The sequence below is a fragment of the Electrophorus electricus genome, chromosome 17 (genome assembly GCF_013358815.1).
Source record: "Electrophorus electricus isolate fEleEle1 chromosome 17, fEleEle1.pri, whole genome shotgun sequence".
Taxonomy (NCBI): Eukaryota; Metazoa; Chordata; class Actinopteri; order Gymnotiformes; family Gymnotidae; genus Electrophorus; species Electrophorus electricus.
Genome location: NC_049551.1, coordinates 625,001 through 645,291, shown reverse-complemented (window position 1 = coordinate 645,291; position 20,291 = coordinate 625,001). Strand labels below are relative to the sequence as shown.

Genomic DNA, 20,291 nt, shown 5'->3' with positions numbered 1-20,291 from the left:
GGGTGTGGTCTACTCTAGCGCAGGACCTGCTGATATGGTGGCAGACACAGATGTGCCTTAGCTGCTCAGAGGACGCGTTTCCTACAGGTTGAAGTTCACGCCCACTTTTACAATGAAGTCACTTACGTTAGTGAAGCTCCTCGAGTTGAGAAACGCAGGGCGAGGTCAATAGAAACATTCTCCCATTCCAAACGCTTAAGGACACGGATTAATGAAAATGGAATCATTCCATAACAAATCCATCAGGGGGGTGACCTCAGTTAAGGAGACTGAATTTTAAAAAAAGAAAATGATTAGTGTTTTATTAAAAACAAACAAGACGACCAAACATGTAGAGACAGTGTCTGAGTCCCAGTGTAAGACTCCTGTGTCTTCTGAGTCCCAGTGTAAGACTGTGTGTCTAACAACGCACAGATCAGCTCATCACTGCCTTTAAGCACATGCACCACAGGAATAGACAACACACGTGTAACTACTGTAACAGACTGCAAAGAAAGTAGACAGACAGAAAAACCAGCATGAAATCAGTTCGGTGCAACACTGCGTAACATTCAGTCCCAAAGAACACCAAAGTCTGTCAAGAGTTGAACGTCACCGCGACTTATCGTGCAAAAGTGTGCAAAGAATCGTCTCTGAGAGTGCACAGTGAGTGAACGCCCAGAAACAGGCAGCAGTCTCGCTCACGCGGGGTCATGTCTGGTCAGTTCAGGATGAATGTCCTGCCAGGTTCCTCAAGGGCTCCTGCCCTCCAGGCCGCGTAGCAGTGACGACCCCCTGACCTGTGCGAGTCCTCGCTGCCCCTCACGACCTCTGACCCGTGCAAGTCCTCGCTGCCCCTCACGACCTCTGACCCGTGCGAGTCCTCGCTGCCTCTCACGACCTCTGACCCATGCGAGTCCTCGCTGACCCCCACCAGCACTTTACTGTACATCTTCTGCTGTTCCTCTTTGAAGACCTTCTTCACCTTCTCACGTTTTAGCCCTCCGTCCCTGTGAATGAAGAATCGCCTTAACACACACACACACACACGCGCGCGCAGGAGTAAATGTCTCGGTGGACGTGCTGTGTAAGCAGAGTCTGAAGGGTTTACCATAAGAGGTCGGCCAGGCCGCCCTTCCTAGCAATAGCAGCCTTTACACGGTTGGCAAACTGGACGGCGTCCTCACCCTCCTACACACACACACACACACACACACACACACACACACAATAGCAAAATATAATAAACTGAACGGTGTCCTCACCTTCCTACACACACACACGCATGCGATAAAAAACATGACAGACTGAACTGTAAACTGTGTGTGTGTATATGTGTGTGTGTGTGTGCATGTGTGTGTGGTTTCACCTCTCTCCTCATAGGCGGCAGGTACCACACACTGCAGACGACACCCCAGCTGCTCATCATATGGAGAAGGTAGTTCACCATGCCAAACTTACTGCTGTTCCAGAACGCATCCCCAAACCGCGGGTCATACTACACACGCACGCACACACACAGGAGTTTATTTAGGAGATGGAGAGGAGGAGAACGATGAAGACCAGGATGAGGAGGACATTGCTTTACCTTTATGGCCACAGGATAGACAGTGCAGCCGATTTCAAAGCTGCCCTTCTTAAACATCATCACCGACGTGTTGTTAATGCAGGTGCCTGCAGCCAACACATGCCTTATTATGAATAGTGTAACAGAAGTAAACATGAGATCAGCTTAACAATGTTATTAATGATGATAATCATTTTTTATTTTAAACGTACCCTCTGGGAAAATGAGAATCGGCAGTTTGGTTTTGTCTGCAACATGATCACTGAGCCTAAAACATACAAGTGCAAGGGTTGTGTGATTTGATCAGAAAACATTCACAAGTTCAAACATAAACTGGAATAAGTGCTTCCACACGCTGGCCGGAGTGACGTACTGCACTGGCAGTTCTGTGGCAGCGCAAGTCCAAAGTGCAGTGTTACCGTTTGGCCACTAGGTGTCTGTCTTTCACTTCAGACCGCTCAAACCAGATGTGTGGACAAGCTTTCAACATGGCTCGCTGGATAACTCCCATCAGACCGCCGTGGACCTGCCCCACCTAACACACACACACACAATTACACACACACACAAAGCCCCATGCATCCTCAAACACTATAGTTAGCCCACTTACCATCGCATAGCATCCGTCACTAGCCAGGATTATGACATCTATAGGCGACGTATGATTGGCCACGCAGATCCCGCCGTTTTTGGGTTTGTTTTCACTGGTGAGGGTGAAGGGGGCACTAGTGAGCTGCAGTTTCCACACACACTGGCATGAGAAGCCCGTACTGGCACTGTTGCTACTGGCCCAGGCAGACATCAATCACTGGGGCCTGAGAACAGTCCCACCCACCTGTCGTGGTATGTGATGATGGCGGTCAGGGCCCGCACGCAGATCCGGTAGCACATCAGATGGGCCTTCTCACTGAGAGAGCTCTTCACCCTGTCACTCACACACACACCGTCCGTGATCGTCAGCTTACCATCGCATGCACTGAAGTGTGTGTGGTGGGTGTCGCACCATGAGCTCCAGAGGGCCACAGCGCTGACCATTAACCTTTAATAGGGTGTCTGTTGCCAAATGGCTGAACTTACCATCCATTTGGCAGCAAGCCAATAAGAGAAGTGAGAACCACAAGCAGCCCAACGCCGGTGAAGGCCAAAGTGACCCTGCAGAGAGACACACACACACGTATTCACACACATACAGATGTGCAAATGTATTCGCACACCTACACAAACGCACCCACGCATATGCACGCGTCAATGCCTGTCAAACACAGTCATAGAAATCTCCCATTCTTTCACTCCACACACACCAATGAAGCAACATCTCCCCTGAACACAGTGCTTGGGCTTAGAACAGAGCAGACCTCCCTCTCATTTCACAGACGTCACCTTTCTTCTGGCCAAGCGCCAGCAGACCCTGAACACGGGGAAACCCCAGTCTGCTGTTCCCTCAGCATGCGTGTTTATCCCCACCTGCAGGTGGGGGTTGCTATGACAACACGAAGTGCCTTCTGGAGGTGCCACAGGGGACAGACATTAGATAAGCCCTGTTTGAAGCACGAGAACCTTCTGTAGATGTACCCCCCCACACACACAGGCGCGTTCCCCCAACAGTAAACACCACCGTTTGGTGTGTCCATGTGTGAATATCAACATATCCACTCTGACCTACAGGTTACACTCCAACTCACCCGCCCACAGCTCAGAAATGCAGAGTTTGATAGGTGAGGTGAAGGTGGGTAAAGATGCTATAACCACCCCCTGCCGGTACCTGAGGGGCAGTAGAATGGCGTAGCGGACGAGCACGCCGACCCCCCACAGCACGGTCAGCCTGGTGCTGATGTGATGGAAGTTGTAGTTGCTGCGTGTGAGCAGGTTCCAGGACTCCAGCTCCTCGGCCGTGAAGCGCTTGGTCACCTCGTCGTCCACGATGCTCTCCACGCCGCGCCGGCAGAAGGAGAAGATGTCGGACATGTCGAACTCGGGCTCCGGGGCAGGAATGCCGCTGCGCCTGACCTCCTGGATCTCCTGCTCCAGAGACACCAGCTCCTTGGCAATGATGCCTGCGGAAAAGTGCGGGGTGAGGAAGAACCGTGTGTGTGTGCGCACACATGTTTGTCTGTGTATGTGAGTTTGAGTGTGTATGTGTGTTTGTATATGTATGTGTGAGTCTTTGTGTGCATATGTCTGTGTGTGTGTGCGCATGCATGTGAGAGTTTGAGTGTGTGTGTCTCACCATTGCTATAAGGTTTATAGAGCTGCTGGTTCTTCTCTCTGGCTCCTCTCTCCATCCGCAGCGTAGCCCACTGAAACACATCCGCGCACGCACGCACACGAGTAAGACGCTGCCCCTACACTGCTGGCAGTCTGCCAAGATGGTGTCAGCTGTGGGGATGTAAACACTGCCGAGACAGTGACTCAGTGAGAGCGAGAGCACAGTAAGTTTCACAAAACATAGTCAGAGCGTTGGTGTGTGTGTGTGTGTGTGTGTTCGCTAGTGCGCCTGACAGAATGACAGATGTGGTGAAACTGCTGGGCTTCACTAGTGAACGGATCTGAATGTTCCGTTTAATGTTCAGTTGCTCCAAGAATCTGCAACCCATGTTCAGTTCGCGCCTGGATTTAGAATTAGAATTCCCAACAAATATCCAGACAACACACAGTTAGGCCCTAATAAAATAAAAAAAACAATTCCTTTATGTATTCATTTATGAATAAACACAATATTGAATAAGAGTTTAGTAAACGTATTGCACTCAATCAGTCATATTTTCTTTGCATCCATACATTACATTTTGGTATATTAAGGTATATTAGTCTCCCAGCTACACCACAGGTTGATTACCAAGTGACAATTTCACCAGAAGAAGCATTAGCAAGGGAGCCAAGGAGACACCACTGAGATGCTACTGAGACCTTCCAGTTTATAGGGTTCAACACTGGAAACAATTACTTTCAATTATAAAATTATCAGACAATGAGAATAAAAACACTGTGAGTAGAACAAGCATCACATCAGAGAACAACTGACTTTTACAGTAACACCATGAGATGGCATGTTTTCTAAATAAATCTAAAGCATGATGATAAAAGCTGTATGAGCAAAGTTACTGCTCATAATCTGGGTGGCTATTACTCTGCCACTTCACACCTGGGCAAGAGATTACGCATAACAATGGGCAGAATACACATGACCATAAATCAAATTACACATGACCATGGTCATCAGATTTACCTCAAAAATCTTGAGCAGTGACTTCATGTAGAGTCTCCGTATGCCGAAGGACACACCAAAGACCGCCGGTACGATGATGAAGATGAGGAGGAGAGTGAACCACAAGGTGAAGGAGATTCCCAGAAGCATGCAGAGCAAACCGTCGAAGGGAAACAGGTACGACTCCATGGTGCTGCAGACGCCGTCTCACAGAGCGAGTGCACGACCTCGCTGGGTTCACTATTCTGGCCCCTACAGCCTCAGTTTCTGAAGCCGGCGCTGAAACAGGGGTTTCATGGGCACATCTGGAACCACGGGTCCTCTTATCACGAACAACACAACACACACACTAAGATGCCAACGTGTGCACCAGGTCCAGGAGACATTTCAAACACTCCTTAATGTGAATCTGTTTCCATGCCTGGACAGCAGAACAACTCACTCCTTTCTCTCACAAGACCCCACGTCCAAATCCACCACTTCCCTCTCTGTGAAGGGTAAACAGACAATAGTCAAGCACACCGCGATTTCCAGCAAGGAATAAGTGACAAAGAAATAATATAAAAGACGTTTAGAGGAATAAACAGCTGGTTAACTACACGCCATCACTCAGCAGCTAGAACTACAGCACGGGAGAGCACGCATGCGTACTACCAGCTACCCACGGCCATATAAGCACAGACGCTCTACTTCATGTACATCACCGGCAAAATCGCCAAGTCTAACAGGGTCACTTGATTTTGGAAAGCAACACCTGGTGGACTAACGTCGGCTAGCCTGCTAGATCACACCAGACGACATCCGGTGTGACGCGTATCGTACATCCGCTGCACATCCTGCATCCTGTCGCAATCTGGGCGCAACTCAACCCAATGTACAAAATAGCCTTCTCTTCAAATGAATCTTTCTCGATTTCCCGTTAATCCAGAGTAAAATTATATTATATTTTTTTCCCTATATATTTATTTAGAAAGCTATCTTAGCTTTACCAGCGAATTTGTAGAATTTTAGGCTGGCGGATACAATGGCTACTAAAGGGTCCTGTGGCTTCAGGTCAACAAACGCAGTACCGACACGTGGTTTTCTAAACAATAACAGAGTTATACCAGTACAGACACGTGGCTTTCTAAAGAATAATGTCAGTGTTTCGGTGAACACACTCATCAACGCCCACTTGCTTCGTCTAACTCGCCTAGCCGGTATACTCATATAAGGCGTATTTAACTGAATGTAATAATGCATCATAATTCACTGGAATTCCGACCGTCTGCTAACTGAATGTAAAGGAGTTGACAAAATGTTCTAAGCAGAGAGCTCGGCTTAAATTCTAAAGCTAGTAAACACTAGCTAGCCAGTAGACTAAAAAAAAAATTAAATAAAATTAGCTATAGCAGAGTTATCTATCTTTGACTCTAACCCCTAACCCTAGCTCTAGCTCTTTCAGATGAAGTCACCGATTTTACACGGATAACGTGAACCAGTTCAACTAAGATAAGATAAGCTAAGATAGTTAAGCTTGCGCATTTGCTAGTTGTTTGGAAACGCGTTTACTTACCAATTATTTTTGGACAGATAAAACCACCTTTTTCTATTGAAGTTATCTTAGAAATCAGTAAAATAATCGCACGATGGTCTGTCGTTCTGTCCAACACGTTAAAAATACAAGCGTGTCTGCATAACACGACTAAAAAAACAGGACGGACGCGACGGAAGTAGCAAAACAAATATACTTCCGGTCTTACTCGCCGAGCCACAGCTTGTTTTTGAGGAGTCTGAGAGGAGAGTGTCCACTTCCGTGAAGTGTTTATGAGGAGTGTCCACTTCCGTGAAGTGTTTATGAGGAGTGTCCACTTCTGTGACGTGTTTATGAGGAGAGTGTCCCCTTCCATGAAGTGTTTATGAGGAGTGTCCACTTCTGTGACGTGTTTATGAGGAGAGTGTCCACTTCCGTGAAGTGTTTATGAGGAGTGTCCACTTCTGTGACGTGTTTATGAGGAGAGTGTCCACTTCCGTGAAGTGTTTATGAGGAGTGTCCACTTCTGTGACGTGTTTATGAGGAGAGTGTCCACTTCCGTGAAGTGTTTATGAGGAGTGTCCACTTCTGTGACGTGTTTATGAGGAGAGTGTCCACTTCCGTGAAGTGTTTATGAGGAGTGTCCACTTCTGTGACGTGTTTATGAGGAGAGTGTCCACTTCCGTGAAGTGTTTATGAGGAGTGTCCACTTCTGTGACGTGTTTATGAGGAGAGTGTCCACTTCCGTGAAGTGTTTATGAGGAGTGTCCACTTCTAATCATCCCATTAATATAAAACGGTGACCATAAAACGCCAGAAGTAGCTCGCAAAGCCTCAATAAACGGCTACAAACAAAAATAAAATAGTTTCTCACCACTTGTTCAGGACCATTCTTTACTTTTGGAAAGTAGAAGTATGTATTACACTAAATATAGTAAAGAAGACGTACCTGTATGTTTCTTTTTTCTACATCAAAAGGGTTTCGGTCAATAGCATGTTAGCATTTCTGCTACGCCAGCCAACCCATTCGCGTCAGTAGTAGGAATGCCAGTTACGACTCCCAGGCGAGTCTTCCCTCTGGTCATTCTCTGACTGACCTTTACTGACCTATGCTGACCTGAAGTTTGTCATTTTCAGTTTGATTGTTTTCTTTACAATTCTAGCTGACCGTTGCTGGAGAAGCTAATATGGCCCAAAATAATGCTGACCGATAAAGGTCAAGTGTGTATCTGCCAGAAGTCAGATTATATGTTAATTTTGTTGTATTTAAAAAAACATTAACACAAAGTAAGACAACACAGATATTTTATTTCCAAACTGAAGTAAAACTCTTACTTTAAACCTGTTAGTAATTATAAACATATAGGCAAGCATTCAACGTAATAGCACGTCACTGCTGCGTAACTGGTAGGAAAAAAAACCTATAGCTTCAAATAGACTACAAACCCATCTCTGTCCAGCTGGTGTCGCATCAGTTCAACCAGTCTAAGCCTCAGCAAGGAACCACAGCACTATTCGTACTGTATTCAAACTGGGTATTTGTATATGTGAAATATATGCTGCATTGAAAGTTGTAACGGTTTTGTCACAAACATTGATGCTTGGTACAATGGCCGATAATATCTTCAGTTATTCAGAGAGCACACTCGGGGTATTCAAATAATTTAGCATCAATAAATGGTACTGAAAATGAGGTTTCATAGTACAACTCTTTAATCAGATTTACACCCTTACAGTAACATTTTGGCATGCATACAATCACACAAGATAAACACCTGGGGAAAAGACACCATAAAGAACAGGAAGAATATCTCACTAGTGATCCACACAAACACACACACACAGGTTAATAAAACAAACACAGTAAAATGAACCAGAAAAGCTAATTATTCTAGTACTGGGATTTTCTTCATTTGGACAGAACTTGATGAGATGAGAGTGCACAACATGACCAATGCTGCTTTTCAAACAACAGAGTTCACACAAAAGATAATGTCTTATAACAAATAACGTCTAATTCTTAGGGCAGAGAGAAAATGTTGCCATGGGAAAAGATTCAACAACACTCGATAAATGATAAGGAACACATGAACAGTGCACCAATACAGCAACAATGGTGCAGATTTCTGATCTTATATTAAAGGATAAACAAGCTAAAAACTAGATGTGTGTCTAACAGCTGGCAGGCTATTATTACAGAAATAAAATCTCCTCTAGAGAGAAACACACCTTCTCTCACACAATAATAAACAGACTGAGACAGAGAGAGATTTCAGTGAGTTTCTGGCATCCAGTATCCACAAGATTTGTTGCTAATAGGAGGAAAAGTACCAGAGAGACTCAGACTTTCCTGCACTGGTCTATCACAATCCTGTTGCAAAGCATCAACACAGATGTTCTGTGTTTCCTCAGAGCTGAACACTAATAATGAGCCATGCAACCATCAGTAGACCCAGTCTTACGGCACCCAAGGAGGTCACTACACCTTGGCAAACACAGCCAGATAAATATCTGATGTTTATCAGTTGGATCTTATAAGAGAAATGTGAGATATCTAACCTTTCAGTGATTATTCAGATTAATGGAAATCTCCCAAAGTATATCTGGACAGTGATTTAATTAAAGCTTCTGTTAATATCAAACCACAAATGAAGAGCTCACTAAACATCACAAATGTAGACGAGTGTGTCAGAACACACTACACACAGCTAAAAGAGAGTCAGGGACACATAATCCCCAGCGTGAAAGATTAGTGTGTGTGTGTGTGTGTGTGTGTGTGTGTGTGTGTGTGTGTGTGTGTGTGTGTGTGTGTGAGTGTGTGTGTGTGTGTGTGTGTGTGAGTGTGTGTGTGTGTGTGTGTGTGTGTGAGTGTGTGTGTGTGTGAATGTGTGTGAGTGTGTGTGAGTGTGTGTGTGTGTGTGTCTGTGTGAGTGTGTGTGTGTGTGTGTGTGAGACACTGTGGTGCTGCTTTTCCCAATAGGACATGTGCTATCATAAAATCTACAAAATATGAGGAGATTTTATGTTCAAATCTAGCCATCAGTACCAGTTCCAGGTTCATCCAATACCAGTACCGGTACCAGTTCCAGTACATGGAGGATGAGACTCGGCTGAGTTTGGACACTTCAGAAGTACGATGATCCAAAGCAAATCTGACCTCCAAATCCACACAAAAATGGTTCACTGAGGATAGAATCAAATTTTTGTAGACCTGAACTCTGCTGAAATCCTGTGGGCTGAGCTTGAGAGATGCAAGAAGGCTCTGATCCGGAGAGACTCTGACCTGGAGAGACTTTGTGTAGAAGATGGTCTTTGTGCATTCATGCTTTTCCAACTCAGCCATCATTATTAGAGATATATAATGTTGGAAATTAGATTAAAGAACACACAGTTACATGCAAGGGGGCCAATAAGTGTTTCTCAGAAGTGTTGAAAATACATTTTACTGCTGTTGTTGTTTGAACAATTTTATTTGGTGGAAGGTTTGTTTTCTCTCATATATTCAGGGTAAGATGATCAAGGTGAGAATTAACTGAGACATTTGTTTGTGTTCAATGTTTCTAATTGCATGTGAGTGAGTCATTCTGGGGCTGACTGTAATGAATAAGGGGAACAACGTTGTGCTACTGGTCTGTTGCTGGACTTTGAGGTCAGAAGTTGTGTTCCCGAGGTTCCTCTGGTGAAGACTCCAGCTGTCTCCGTCCCTCCAGACGAGGTTCAGCGGGACATCATCTGCACAAACTCTGGGTGGGGAGCGAACAGGAGACATTGAAATGTAACGCAACAGCTTTGTCCTGCCTGCCCTGTACCAATGTCCTGTAATCTGCTCTGTTATGCTCTTTTACTGTGAGGGAACTCTAAGATCTGAAATAATCCCACAGCCAGGAGATGATCTGTCAGAGTTGTTCCAGTCCTCTGTGGTGTGGATCCTCTTTCTGTCCTGAGTCAAGCTACTTCCCTCTTCACGCTGTACATGGGTTCTGAGGGTGGAGACACCTGACAGCCCACTCCAGACATGCAGTCCTGCTTCGAGACGGTTCCACTGTTCTTGCGTTATAAAACGTGGACAGTGCTGGTATCCATTTATTGGTCTCACAGAACAAACATCTGATGTGTTTTGGCACACAGCGCTCTTCTGCGTGTTAATGACGCTGTCGTCACAGGCCACCGTGCCAAAGGGGTTAAAGGTGTGATCTTGCAGTTAACACTATTTAGAGGCCAATGCCATTTACAATGTCATGACAAGGTCATTAACACATGGCAAAATGCATCTGTTTTCTCTATAAGACCAATAAAAAAGAAAAAAGAAGCAATCACACCAGTGCTGTCCACATTTTATTTACAATAAAGGTGATTTTGGATACAGAATATTCTACGTTTGTTGTTTGTAACACAGATGCCTGTTCATTATGCATTATTATCAACCTTCCTTTTTTTCTGCCCAGTGAAGACTATTCAGTACTTTAGAATGGTGAGATATCATAAATTATCACAGCGCCAGATGAAGGACAGCACCTGGCACAGGACCCTCACAGAGTTCAGAGTCAGAAAGAAAATGCACTATGTCAAATTCTAATCCAATCACCTGGTTTTGCTAATAACCTCAAACCAGCAGGTGGAATTACGCAGTGAAGTCAACTGGGTGCACTTCTATTACTCTACTGAACAGAGTAAACTTCTATTACTCTACTGAACAGAGTACACTACTATTACACTACTGAACAGAGTACACTTCTATTACACTACTGAACAGAGTACACTACTATTACACTACTGAACAGAGTATACTTCTATTACTCTACTGAACAGAGTACACTAAAATTACACTACTGAACAGAGTACACTTCTATTACTCTACTGAACAGAGTACACTTCTATTATTCTACTGAACAGAGTACACTTCTATTACTCTACTGAACAGAGTACACTTCTATTACACTACTGAACAGAGTACACTAAAATTACACTACTGAACAGAGTACACTTCTATTACTCTACTGAACAGAGTACACTTCTATTATTCTACTGAACAGAGTACACTTCTATTACTCTACTGAACAGAGTACACTACTATTACACTACTGAACAGAGTATACTTCTATTACTCTACTGAACAGAGTACACTATTACACTACTGAACAGAGTACAATTCTATTACACTACTGAACAGAGTACACTAAAATTACACTACTGAACAGAGTACACTTCTATTACTCTACTGAACAGAGTACACTTCTATTATTCTACTGAACAGAGTACACTTCTATTACTCTACTGAACAGAGTACACTTCTATTACACTACTGAACAGAGTACACTAAAATTACACTACTGAACAGAGTACACTTCTATTACTCTACTGAACAGAGTACACTTCTATTATTCTACTGAACAGAGTACACTTCTATTACTCTACTGAACAGAGTACACTACTATTACACTACTGAACAGAGTATACTTCTATTACTCTACTGAACAGAGTACACTAAAATTACACTACTGAACAGAGTACACTTCTATTACTCTACTGAACAGAGTAAACTTCTATTACTCTACTGAACAGAGTACACTACTATTACACTACTGAACAGAGTATACTTCTATTACTCTACTGAACAGAGTACACTATTACACTACTGAACAGAGTACAATTCTATTACACTACTGAACAGAGTACACTCAAATTACACTACTGAACAGAGTACACTTCTATTACTCTACTGAACAGAGTATACTTCTATTACTCTACTGAACAGAGTACACTATTACACTACTGAACAGAGTACAATACTATTACACTACTGAACAGAGTATACTTCTATTACTCTACTGAACAGAGTACACTATTACACTACTGAACAGAGTACAATTCTATTACACTACTGCACAGAGTACACTTCTATTACACTACTGAACAGAGTACACTTCTATTACACTACTGTACACTTCTATTACTCTACTGAACAGAGTACACGTCTATTACGCTACTGAACAGAGTACACCTCTATTACACTACTGAACAGAGTACACTTCTATTACACTACTGTACACTTCTATTACTCTACTGAACAGAGTACACTTCTATTACACTACTGAACAGAGTACACTTCTATTACACTAATGAACAGAGTACACTTCTATTACACTACTGTACACTTCTATTACTCTACTGAACAGAGTACACTTCTATTACACTACTGAACAGAGTACACTTCTATTACTCTACTGAACAGAGTACACTTCTATTACACTAATGAACAGAGTACACTTCTATTACACTACTGTACATTTCTATTACACTACTGAACAGAGTACACTTCTATTACACTACTGTACACTTCTATTACTCTACTGAACAGAGTGCACTTCTATTACACTACTGAACAGAGTAAACCTCTATTACTCTACTGAACAGAGTACACTATTACACTACTGAACAGAGTACAATTCTATTACACTACTGAACAGAGTACACTTCTATTACACTAATGAACAGAGTACACTTCTATTACACTACTGTACACTTCTATTACTCTACTGAACAGAGTACACTTCTATTACACTACTGAACAGAGTACACTTCTATTACTCTACTGAACAGAGTACACTTCTATTACACTAATGAACAGAGTACACTTCTATTACACTACTGTACATTTCTATTACACTACTGAACAGAGTACACTTCTATTACACTACTGTACACTTCTATTACACTACTGAACAGAGTACACTTCTATTACACTACTGTACACTTCTATTACTCTACTGAACAGAGTGCACTTCTATTACACTACTGAACAGAGTAAACCTCTATTACTCTACTGAACAGAGTACACTATTACACTACTGAACAGAGTACAATTCTATTACACTACTGAACAGAGTACACTAAAATTACACTACTGAACAGAGTACACTTCTATTACTCTACTGAACAGAGTACACTTCTATGATTCTACTGAACAGAGTACACTTCTATTACTCTACTGAACAGAGTACACTACTATTACACTACTGAACAGAGTACACTTCTATTACTCTACTGAACAGAGTACACTTCTATTATTCTACTGAACAGAGTACACTTCTATTACTCTACTGAACAGAGTACACTTCTATTATTCTACTGTACACTTCTATTACTCTACTGAACAGAGTACACTTCTATTACGCTACTGAACAGAGTACACTTCTATTACACTACTGCACAGAGTACACTTCTATTACACTACTGAACAGAGTACACTTCTATTACACTACTGTACACTTCTATTACTCTACTGAACAGAGTACACTTCTATTACGCTACTGAACAGAGTACACCTCTATTACACTACTGAACAGAGTACACTTCTATTACACTACTGTACACTTCTATTACTCTACTGAACAGAGTACACTTCTATTACACTACTGAACAGAGTACACTTCTATTACTCTACTGAACAGAGTACACTTCTATTACACTAATGAACAGAGTACACTTCTATTACACTACTGTACATTTCTATTACACTACTGAACAGAGTACACTTCTATTACACTACTGTACACTTCTATTACACTACTGAACAGAGTACACTTCTAGTACACTACTGTACACTTCTATTACTCTACTGAACAGAGTGCACTTCTATTACACTACTGAACAGAGTAAACCTCTATTACTCTACTGAACAGAGTACACTATTACACTACTGAACAGAGTACAATTCTATTACACTACTGAACAGAGTACACTAAAATTACACTACTGAACAGAGTACACTTCTATTACTCTACTGAACAGAGTACACTTCTATGATTCTACTGAACAGAGTACACTTCTATTACTCTACTGAACAGAGTACACTTCTATTACACTACTGAACAGAGTACACTAAAATTACACTACTGAACAGAGTACACTTCTATTACTCTACTGAACAGAGTACACTTCTATTATTCTACTGAACAGAGTACACTTCTATTACTCTACTGAACAGAGTACACTACTATTACACTACTGAACAGAGTACACTTCTATTACTCTACTGAACAGAGTACACTTCTATTATTCTACTGAACAGAGTACACTTCTATTACTCTACTGAACAGAGTACACTTCTATTACGCTACTGAACAGAGTACACTTCTATTACACTACTGCACAGAGTACACTTCTATTACACTACTGAACAGAGTACACTTCTATTACACTACTGTACACTTCTATTACTCTACTGAACAGAGTACACTTCTATTACGCTACTGAACAGAGTACACCTCTATTACACTACTGAACAGAGTACACTTCTATTACACTACTGTACACTTCTATTACTCTACTGAACAGAGTACACTTCTATTACACTACTGAACAGAGTACACTTCTATTACTCTACTGAACAGAGTACACTTCTATTACACTACTGAACAGAGTACACTTCTATTACACTACTGTACACTTCTATTACTCTACTGAACAGAGTACACTTCTATTACACTACTGAACAGAGTACACTTCTATTACTCTACTGAACAGAGTACACTTCTATTACACTAATGAACAGAGTACACTTCTATTACACTACTGTACATTTCTATTACACTACTGAACAGAGTACACTTCTATTACACTACTGTACACTTCTATTACACTACTGAACAGAGTACACTTCTAGTACACTACTGTACACTTCTATTACTCTACTGAACAGAGTGCACTTCTATTACACTACTGAACAGAGTAAACCTCTATTACTCTACTGAACAGAGTACACTATTACACTACTGAACAGAGTACAATTCTATTACACTACTGAACAGAGTACACTAAAATTACACTACTGAACAGAGTACACTTCTATTACTCTACTGAACAGAGTACACTTCTATGATTCTACTGAACAGAGTACACTTCTATTACTCTACTGAACAGAGTACACTTCTATTACACTACTGAACAGAGTACACTAAAATTACACTACTGAACAGAGTACACTTCTATTACTCTACTGAACAGAGTACACTTCTATTATTCTACTGAACAGAGTACACTTCTATTACTCTACTGAACAGAGTACACTACTATTACACTACTGAACAGAGTACACTTCTATTACTCTACTGAACAGAGTACACTTCTATTATTCTACTGAACAGAGTACACTTCTATTACTCTACTGAACAGAGTACACTTCTATTACGCTACTGAACAGAGTACACTTCTATTACACTACTGAACAGAGTACACTTCTATTACACTACTGTACACTTCTATTACTCTACTGAACAGAGTACACTTCTATTACGCTACTGAACAGAGTACACCTCTATTACACTACTGAACAGAGTACACTTCTATTACACTACTGTACACTTCTATTACTCTACTGAACAGAGTACACTTCTATTACACTACTGAACAGAGTACACTTCTATTACTCTACTGAACAGAGTACACTTCTATTACACTAATGAACAGAGTACACTTCTATTACACTACTGTACATTTCTATTACACTACTGAACAGAGTACACTTCTATTACACTACTGTACACTTCTATTACACTACTGAACAGAGTACACTTCTATTACACTACTGTACACTTCTATTACTCTACTGAACAGAGTGCACTTCTATTACACTACTGAACAGAGTACACTACTATTATTCTACTGAACAGAGTACACTTCTATTACACTACTGAACAGAGTACACTTCTATTACACTACTGTACACTTCTATTACTCTACTGAACAGAGTACACTTCTATTACACTACTGAACAGAGTACACTTCTATTACACTACTGAACAGAGTACACTTATATTACACTACTGAACACTTCTATTACACTACTGAATTGTCGTACTCACCTTCAAAGTCCACACGTCCATCTCCATTAAGATCGATGTCTTTCAGAATGTCTTCCAGTTCTTTGTGTGCTACCTGAAGTAATGCATAAAGATTTACTGGAAGCTGTAAACACTATACAAGTTATAAACACTACAAATGATGAAACCATTACAGAGGATACAGACAGACCAGTGAGGACAGAGGACACACTATGGAAGATAGACAGCATAGGCATAACAGACATTACAGGACAGAGTCCACTGAGAAATACAGATACCAGACATGACAGAAACACTACAGGGGACAGAAACAGTATGGAAGACTCAAGGATATTGACTCAGGCCAGTGAGGGCAGAGGGGAGGGGCTGATGGGATGATTGACACAAACCTGTTGCCCTAGCAGCTTCTTCATGGCCTCACGGAGCTCTGGGACACTGATCATGCCATCGCCATTAGAGTCAAACTGAAAGGCAACAGGAGACCGTGTGGAATATGAACCAGGTCAGGCCGAGCGGAACGTCTGTCGCCCCGTCCTTTTAAGCAGGGACCGCTTCATGTCCTCACCTCTTTAAACGCATCTCTCAGTTCCTTCACGCCGATCATGTCTGCCGTCTCCTGTAACATCTTGGGCCCCATCAGTTCCACAAAATCCTCGAAGTCCACACGTCCCCCCACTGGACGCAATGGACAGAAAACGAAACAGCAGGCTCAGAGCAAAGCCTACAACACAGCCATAATCATCAGGGTTGGAGGGAGAGGTACGGGTCAGGGGTCAGGGGTCAGGGGCTTCTTGCGTACGGTTCATGTTGATCTGCTGGCTCAGTTCGATAAGCTCCATCTCCGTGGGCATGTATCCCATCGTTCTCATGCAGTCTCCCAGGTTCACGCATTTGATTAACCCTTTCCTGGCGTACAAAGCAAATGCACTGCTGAGCTCTGGCGGACAGAAGAAAAAAAAGTTGTGGTTAGACAACTGCAGAACAAACGTCCCACAGAGCATGCACTGTGGTAGCATGTGGACATAATGATGGCAGTGGCCCCATTAGCAAGACAAGGCAGTCTGACTGAGCCACACACCTTTCTCTGAGTGCTTACCCATCAACCCACTCAAGCAGAAGACAACAACCGGTGTACTGTACAATTCAGTTGAGCAACAATTATGTCACCATGTTTTTCACATTTTTAAAACTACACTGTTGCAGTCACACAATCTTATTTGAATCAGTCTAAATACCAGTAATTCTAACACTGTTATTAACTGTCAGTTATACATATTTACAGTATAAAACTATCATTTCTATCAGCAGTGCTTTATTATAATGTATTTGTCTACACAGGATTAGGCCAAAATCTACATCTCTTTCCTTTGAATCGTTTAATAGGGAGATTTTTGTGTCATAAGTCTGATTCCTCTTACCTTCCAGTTCTTCTGGTCTTAATTCTCTGTCCTGAAATGAAATAAAGGTGTGTTTAATATACACAGATTGCAGCCTCTGCTTCCATTTAAACCAGTTCAGTAGATCTGTAATGTCAGAGAATGTAAACCCTGCCTGTAAAGTTAGAACCACGCTGATAATGGTCTGATTTAAAATAAATCAAAACAAAACCTTGAATTTATTCATGAAATGGATAAACATGTCAAGTACTAAGATGGTGTTCAGGTTTAAGGTTTGACTTTGCAAATGTGCAAATGTAGCATCTCTGAGCACAGATGAGCTTTAGGCTTCACACAGGAGGCTTTAGCTTAGTCGTTCTGACCCTGGCATGAGCAGACAGGCAGAGCACGTGGCTTCTCCAGCTCCAGGGCAGAACTCTGCGCTCGCACACACACCAAAAGATAATGTTAAAGCTGACGCCATCTCCCCCTGAGCCCCGTCTGGAGCTTTAAGGGCCGGTGAATGTGTTTGTGACTGTAAATGTATGTGCACACATGGCCATTTGTATGTGTGCATTTGTGTTTGCATATGCATTTTCACAAATGTTCACATGTGTGCGTGAATGTGTGTATTTAAATGCATGTGTATGTGTGCATCTGTGTGTGCACATGTGTGTGTGTGTGTATGTAAATGCATGTGTATGTTTGCATCTGTGTGTGCATATGTGTGTGCACATGTGTGTATGTAAATGCATGTGTATATGTGCATCTGTGTGTGCATGTGTGTGTGTGCATATATGCGTGTGTGTATGTGTGTATGTAAATGCATATGTATGTGTGCATCCGTGTGTACATGTGCACATTTCCGTATGTGTGTGCATTTGTGCATATGCGTGGGTGCATTTGTGTAGGTGTGTAAATGCGTGTGTATACCTGTGCAAATACATGTGCATGTGTATATGTGTGTGGATACGTGTGCATGTGTGTGCAAATGCATGTGCAAATGTGTGTGCTTATGTGTGTGTGTGTGCATGTGTGTGTGTGTGTGTGTGTGTGCACATGTGCATGCATGTGCCTGTGCGCATGAGCGTGTGCGCGTGCATGCGTGCACGTGCGCGTGTGTGTGCATTTGTACGTGCGTGTGCGCATGATTGTGTATGCATGGGTGTGTGCGCGTGCATGTTTTTGCATGTTTGCATGTGTGTGCGTGTGCATGTGAGTGTGTATGCATGCGTGTTGTGCTCATACGTGTGTGTGCGCACGCGTGCATGTGTGCACATGTGCATGTGTGTGTGCGTGTGCATCCAAACTTACGTACAGTCTGCCGGATCTGCGCGAAGCCCTCCCTCAGGAAGACGCAGGCTGGTCCCAGTACGTTGTGTGTGCAGTCGGACGTGTGCCGCAAAGCTAAGACAGTATCAACTGACGCCACGCTCTCCTCACACACCTGCACAGCCCTGTAATGCCGCTTCCTGTCCTGATGGGGTGGGTGGAGTCATGGGGGCAGAGCGCGAGTGGGGGCAGGACGAGCAGGAAGGGGGCGGAGACACGATTAGAGACCGCTAAAATGAGAGAATGTGGGGGTTCTGTCTGAGATTACACTCAGTGCAGTTATTCTGTAATCTACAGAAGAGATAATCCCAGTAACACTCGTGAGGATTCCAGTTACACTCACACATGTAATAATCCCATTTCTCATCACACTGATCTTTCCAGTAATTCTCACACTTCTGTTAATCCTAGTTACACTCACACTTGAGAAATAGACTTCTAGAGGGCTTTTTTTGAAGTTTTTAAATGGTAGTAGTTCAACTACATTCTGAAATAAAGAAATTTTAATTTAACCAATTTTGTCCAGTAAATATTCTAAAAATCAGTTGCATATTTTGGAATTGACATCATAATAAAAAGTAAAATCTTTATCAGAGGTATTAAGATAAAGAACTACCATGTAGGTCAAGAACTTATGCCGAAAACATAATCCAAACGTCTCCTAGACATGCCGTACAGAAGCACACACACAACCACCAACTGGAGTGATTCAGTAGCTCATAGCTGAGGAAGAGGAGGAAGAGGAGGAAGAGGTGTGTCAGGTTTAACACAGACCGATCAGTGGAGATGCACTCCAGACATTACAGCCTTAGCCAGGAGAGGAGGGCATGGCCAATCTGATGGCTTGTATTCTGGCTCTAACTGCTTCTAGACTTGTTCTGGACTAGCTGGATGGTTTCAGTTACAACACGTGACCATTTTAATATTGAGTTCAATATTCACCCGGTCACTAATCTCAGACTCTTTAGCTTTTGGTGTATAAGAAACTTATTCAGTGCCACTTCTGCTGGTCCCAGATCAGTACAACCTCCCAGAGCCAAAGCAATCAGCACCCAATGGGGGGCAGGATTGAGGACACTGTCCTGCACAGACGCACACATACACAAACACACACAAGTACACACTCACACACACATGCTAACAAATGAACACAAACACACTGACATGCAAATACACATGCACACACAAACAGACGTACACTGATAGCATCGGACTATGGTCTCTGTTCAGATGACTGTGCACACTAAGCACCCAAGTGTGTGTGTATAGACCTTGAGAAGACGTGATGGTGTTTGAGTTTCTGCGGTTCCTTCATTTAAGTGCAACACCTTCTGCATCTCACCAAAGCAGATGAAACCACTTAAAGTTTAAATCTGGGAGAGTGAAGCTGAGGTGAACACGTCCCACCAAGGACCTGAGAGATCCAAACCTGCTACAGAGACCCATTTTAACGTTAGCTGGGATCTGACAGCGATGT

The 20,291-nt window shown here is 42.5% G+C and overlaps 2 protein-coding genes across 10 annotated transcripts in view; both read right to left on the bottom strand.

The window, feature by feature from the left end:
• Positions 1-274: 274 nt before the first annotated feature.
• Positions 275-6,560, bottom strand: gpat4 (glycerol-3-phosphate acyltransferase 4). 8 transcript variants are annotated; one of them, XM_027018232.2, is made up of 14 exons: positions 6,307-6,560; positions 5,194-5,239; positions 4,773-5,073; positions 3,774-3,843; positions 3,309-3,600; positions 2,624-2,698; positions 2,382-2,471; positions 2,157-2,250; positions 1,966-2,081; positions 1,759-1,814; positions 1,568-1,653; positions 1,349-1,477; positions 1,091-1,170; positions 275-989 (listed from the first exon to the last, which is right to left on the bottom strand). In XM_027018232.2, exons 3-14 carry the CDS (start codon positions 4,938-4,940, stop codon positions 701-703), a joined length of 1,545 nt encoding a protein of 514 aa, XP_026874033.2. In that variant the 5' UTR covers positions 4,941-5,073; positions 5,194-5,239; positions 6,307-6,560; the 3' UTR covers positions 275-700. The 8 variants fall into 8 exon arrangements, with proteins under 8 accessions (XP_026874033.2, XP_035391493.1, XP_026874034.2 ...); XM_035535600.1 differs by lacking the exon at positions 6,307-6,560 and adding an exon at positions 5,417-6,253; XM_027018233.2 differs by lacking the exon at positions 6,307-6,560 and adding an exon at positions 5,456-6,253.
• Positions 6,561-9,146: 2,586 nt separating this feature from the next.
• cabp1b (calcium binding protein 1b) overlaps positions 9,147-20,291 on the bottom strand; it is a 20,837-nt gene continuing 9,692 nt past the window's right edge. Inside the window, exons 2-8 of one of the 2 annotated variants that reach the window (XM_027018254.2) lie at positions 18,801-18,959; positions 17,525-17,555; positions 16,906-17,043; positions 16,672-16,781; positions 16,496-16,570; positions 16,128-16,200; positions 9,982-10,007 (exon numbers count right to left, since the gene is read on the bottom strand). In XM_027018254.2, the coding sequence (XP_026874055.1) occupies positions 9,982-10,007; positions 16,128-16,200; positions 16,496-16,570; positions 16,672-16,781; positions 16,906-17,043; positions 17,525-17,555; positions 18,801-18,959 (612 nt within the window). Of the gene's footprint in view, positions 10,008-16,127; positions 16,201-16,495; positions 16,571-16,671; positions 16,782-16,905; positions 17,044-17,524; positions 17,556-18,800; positions 18,960-20,291 lie in introns of both variants that reach the window. The other variant, XM_035535664.1, reaches the window with a different exon arrangement.

Bases quoted from the DNA above. Each gene is read 5' to 3' on its own strand.
- gpat4 (XM_027018229.2), bottom strand. From the start codon at position 4,940: ATGGAGTCGTACCTGTTTCCCTTCGACGGTTTGCTCTGCATGCTTCTG. The intron at 3,601-3,773 runs GTGAGACACACA...ACTTTTCCGCAG, and splicing joins CTATAAACCTTATAGCAATG to GCATCATTGCCAAGGAGCTG. The intron at 1,171-1,348 runs GTGAAACCACAC...GTGTGTGTGTAG, and splicing joins TGCCGCCTATGAGGAGAGAG to GAGGGTGAGGACGCCGTCCA.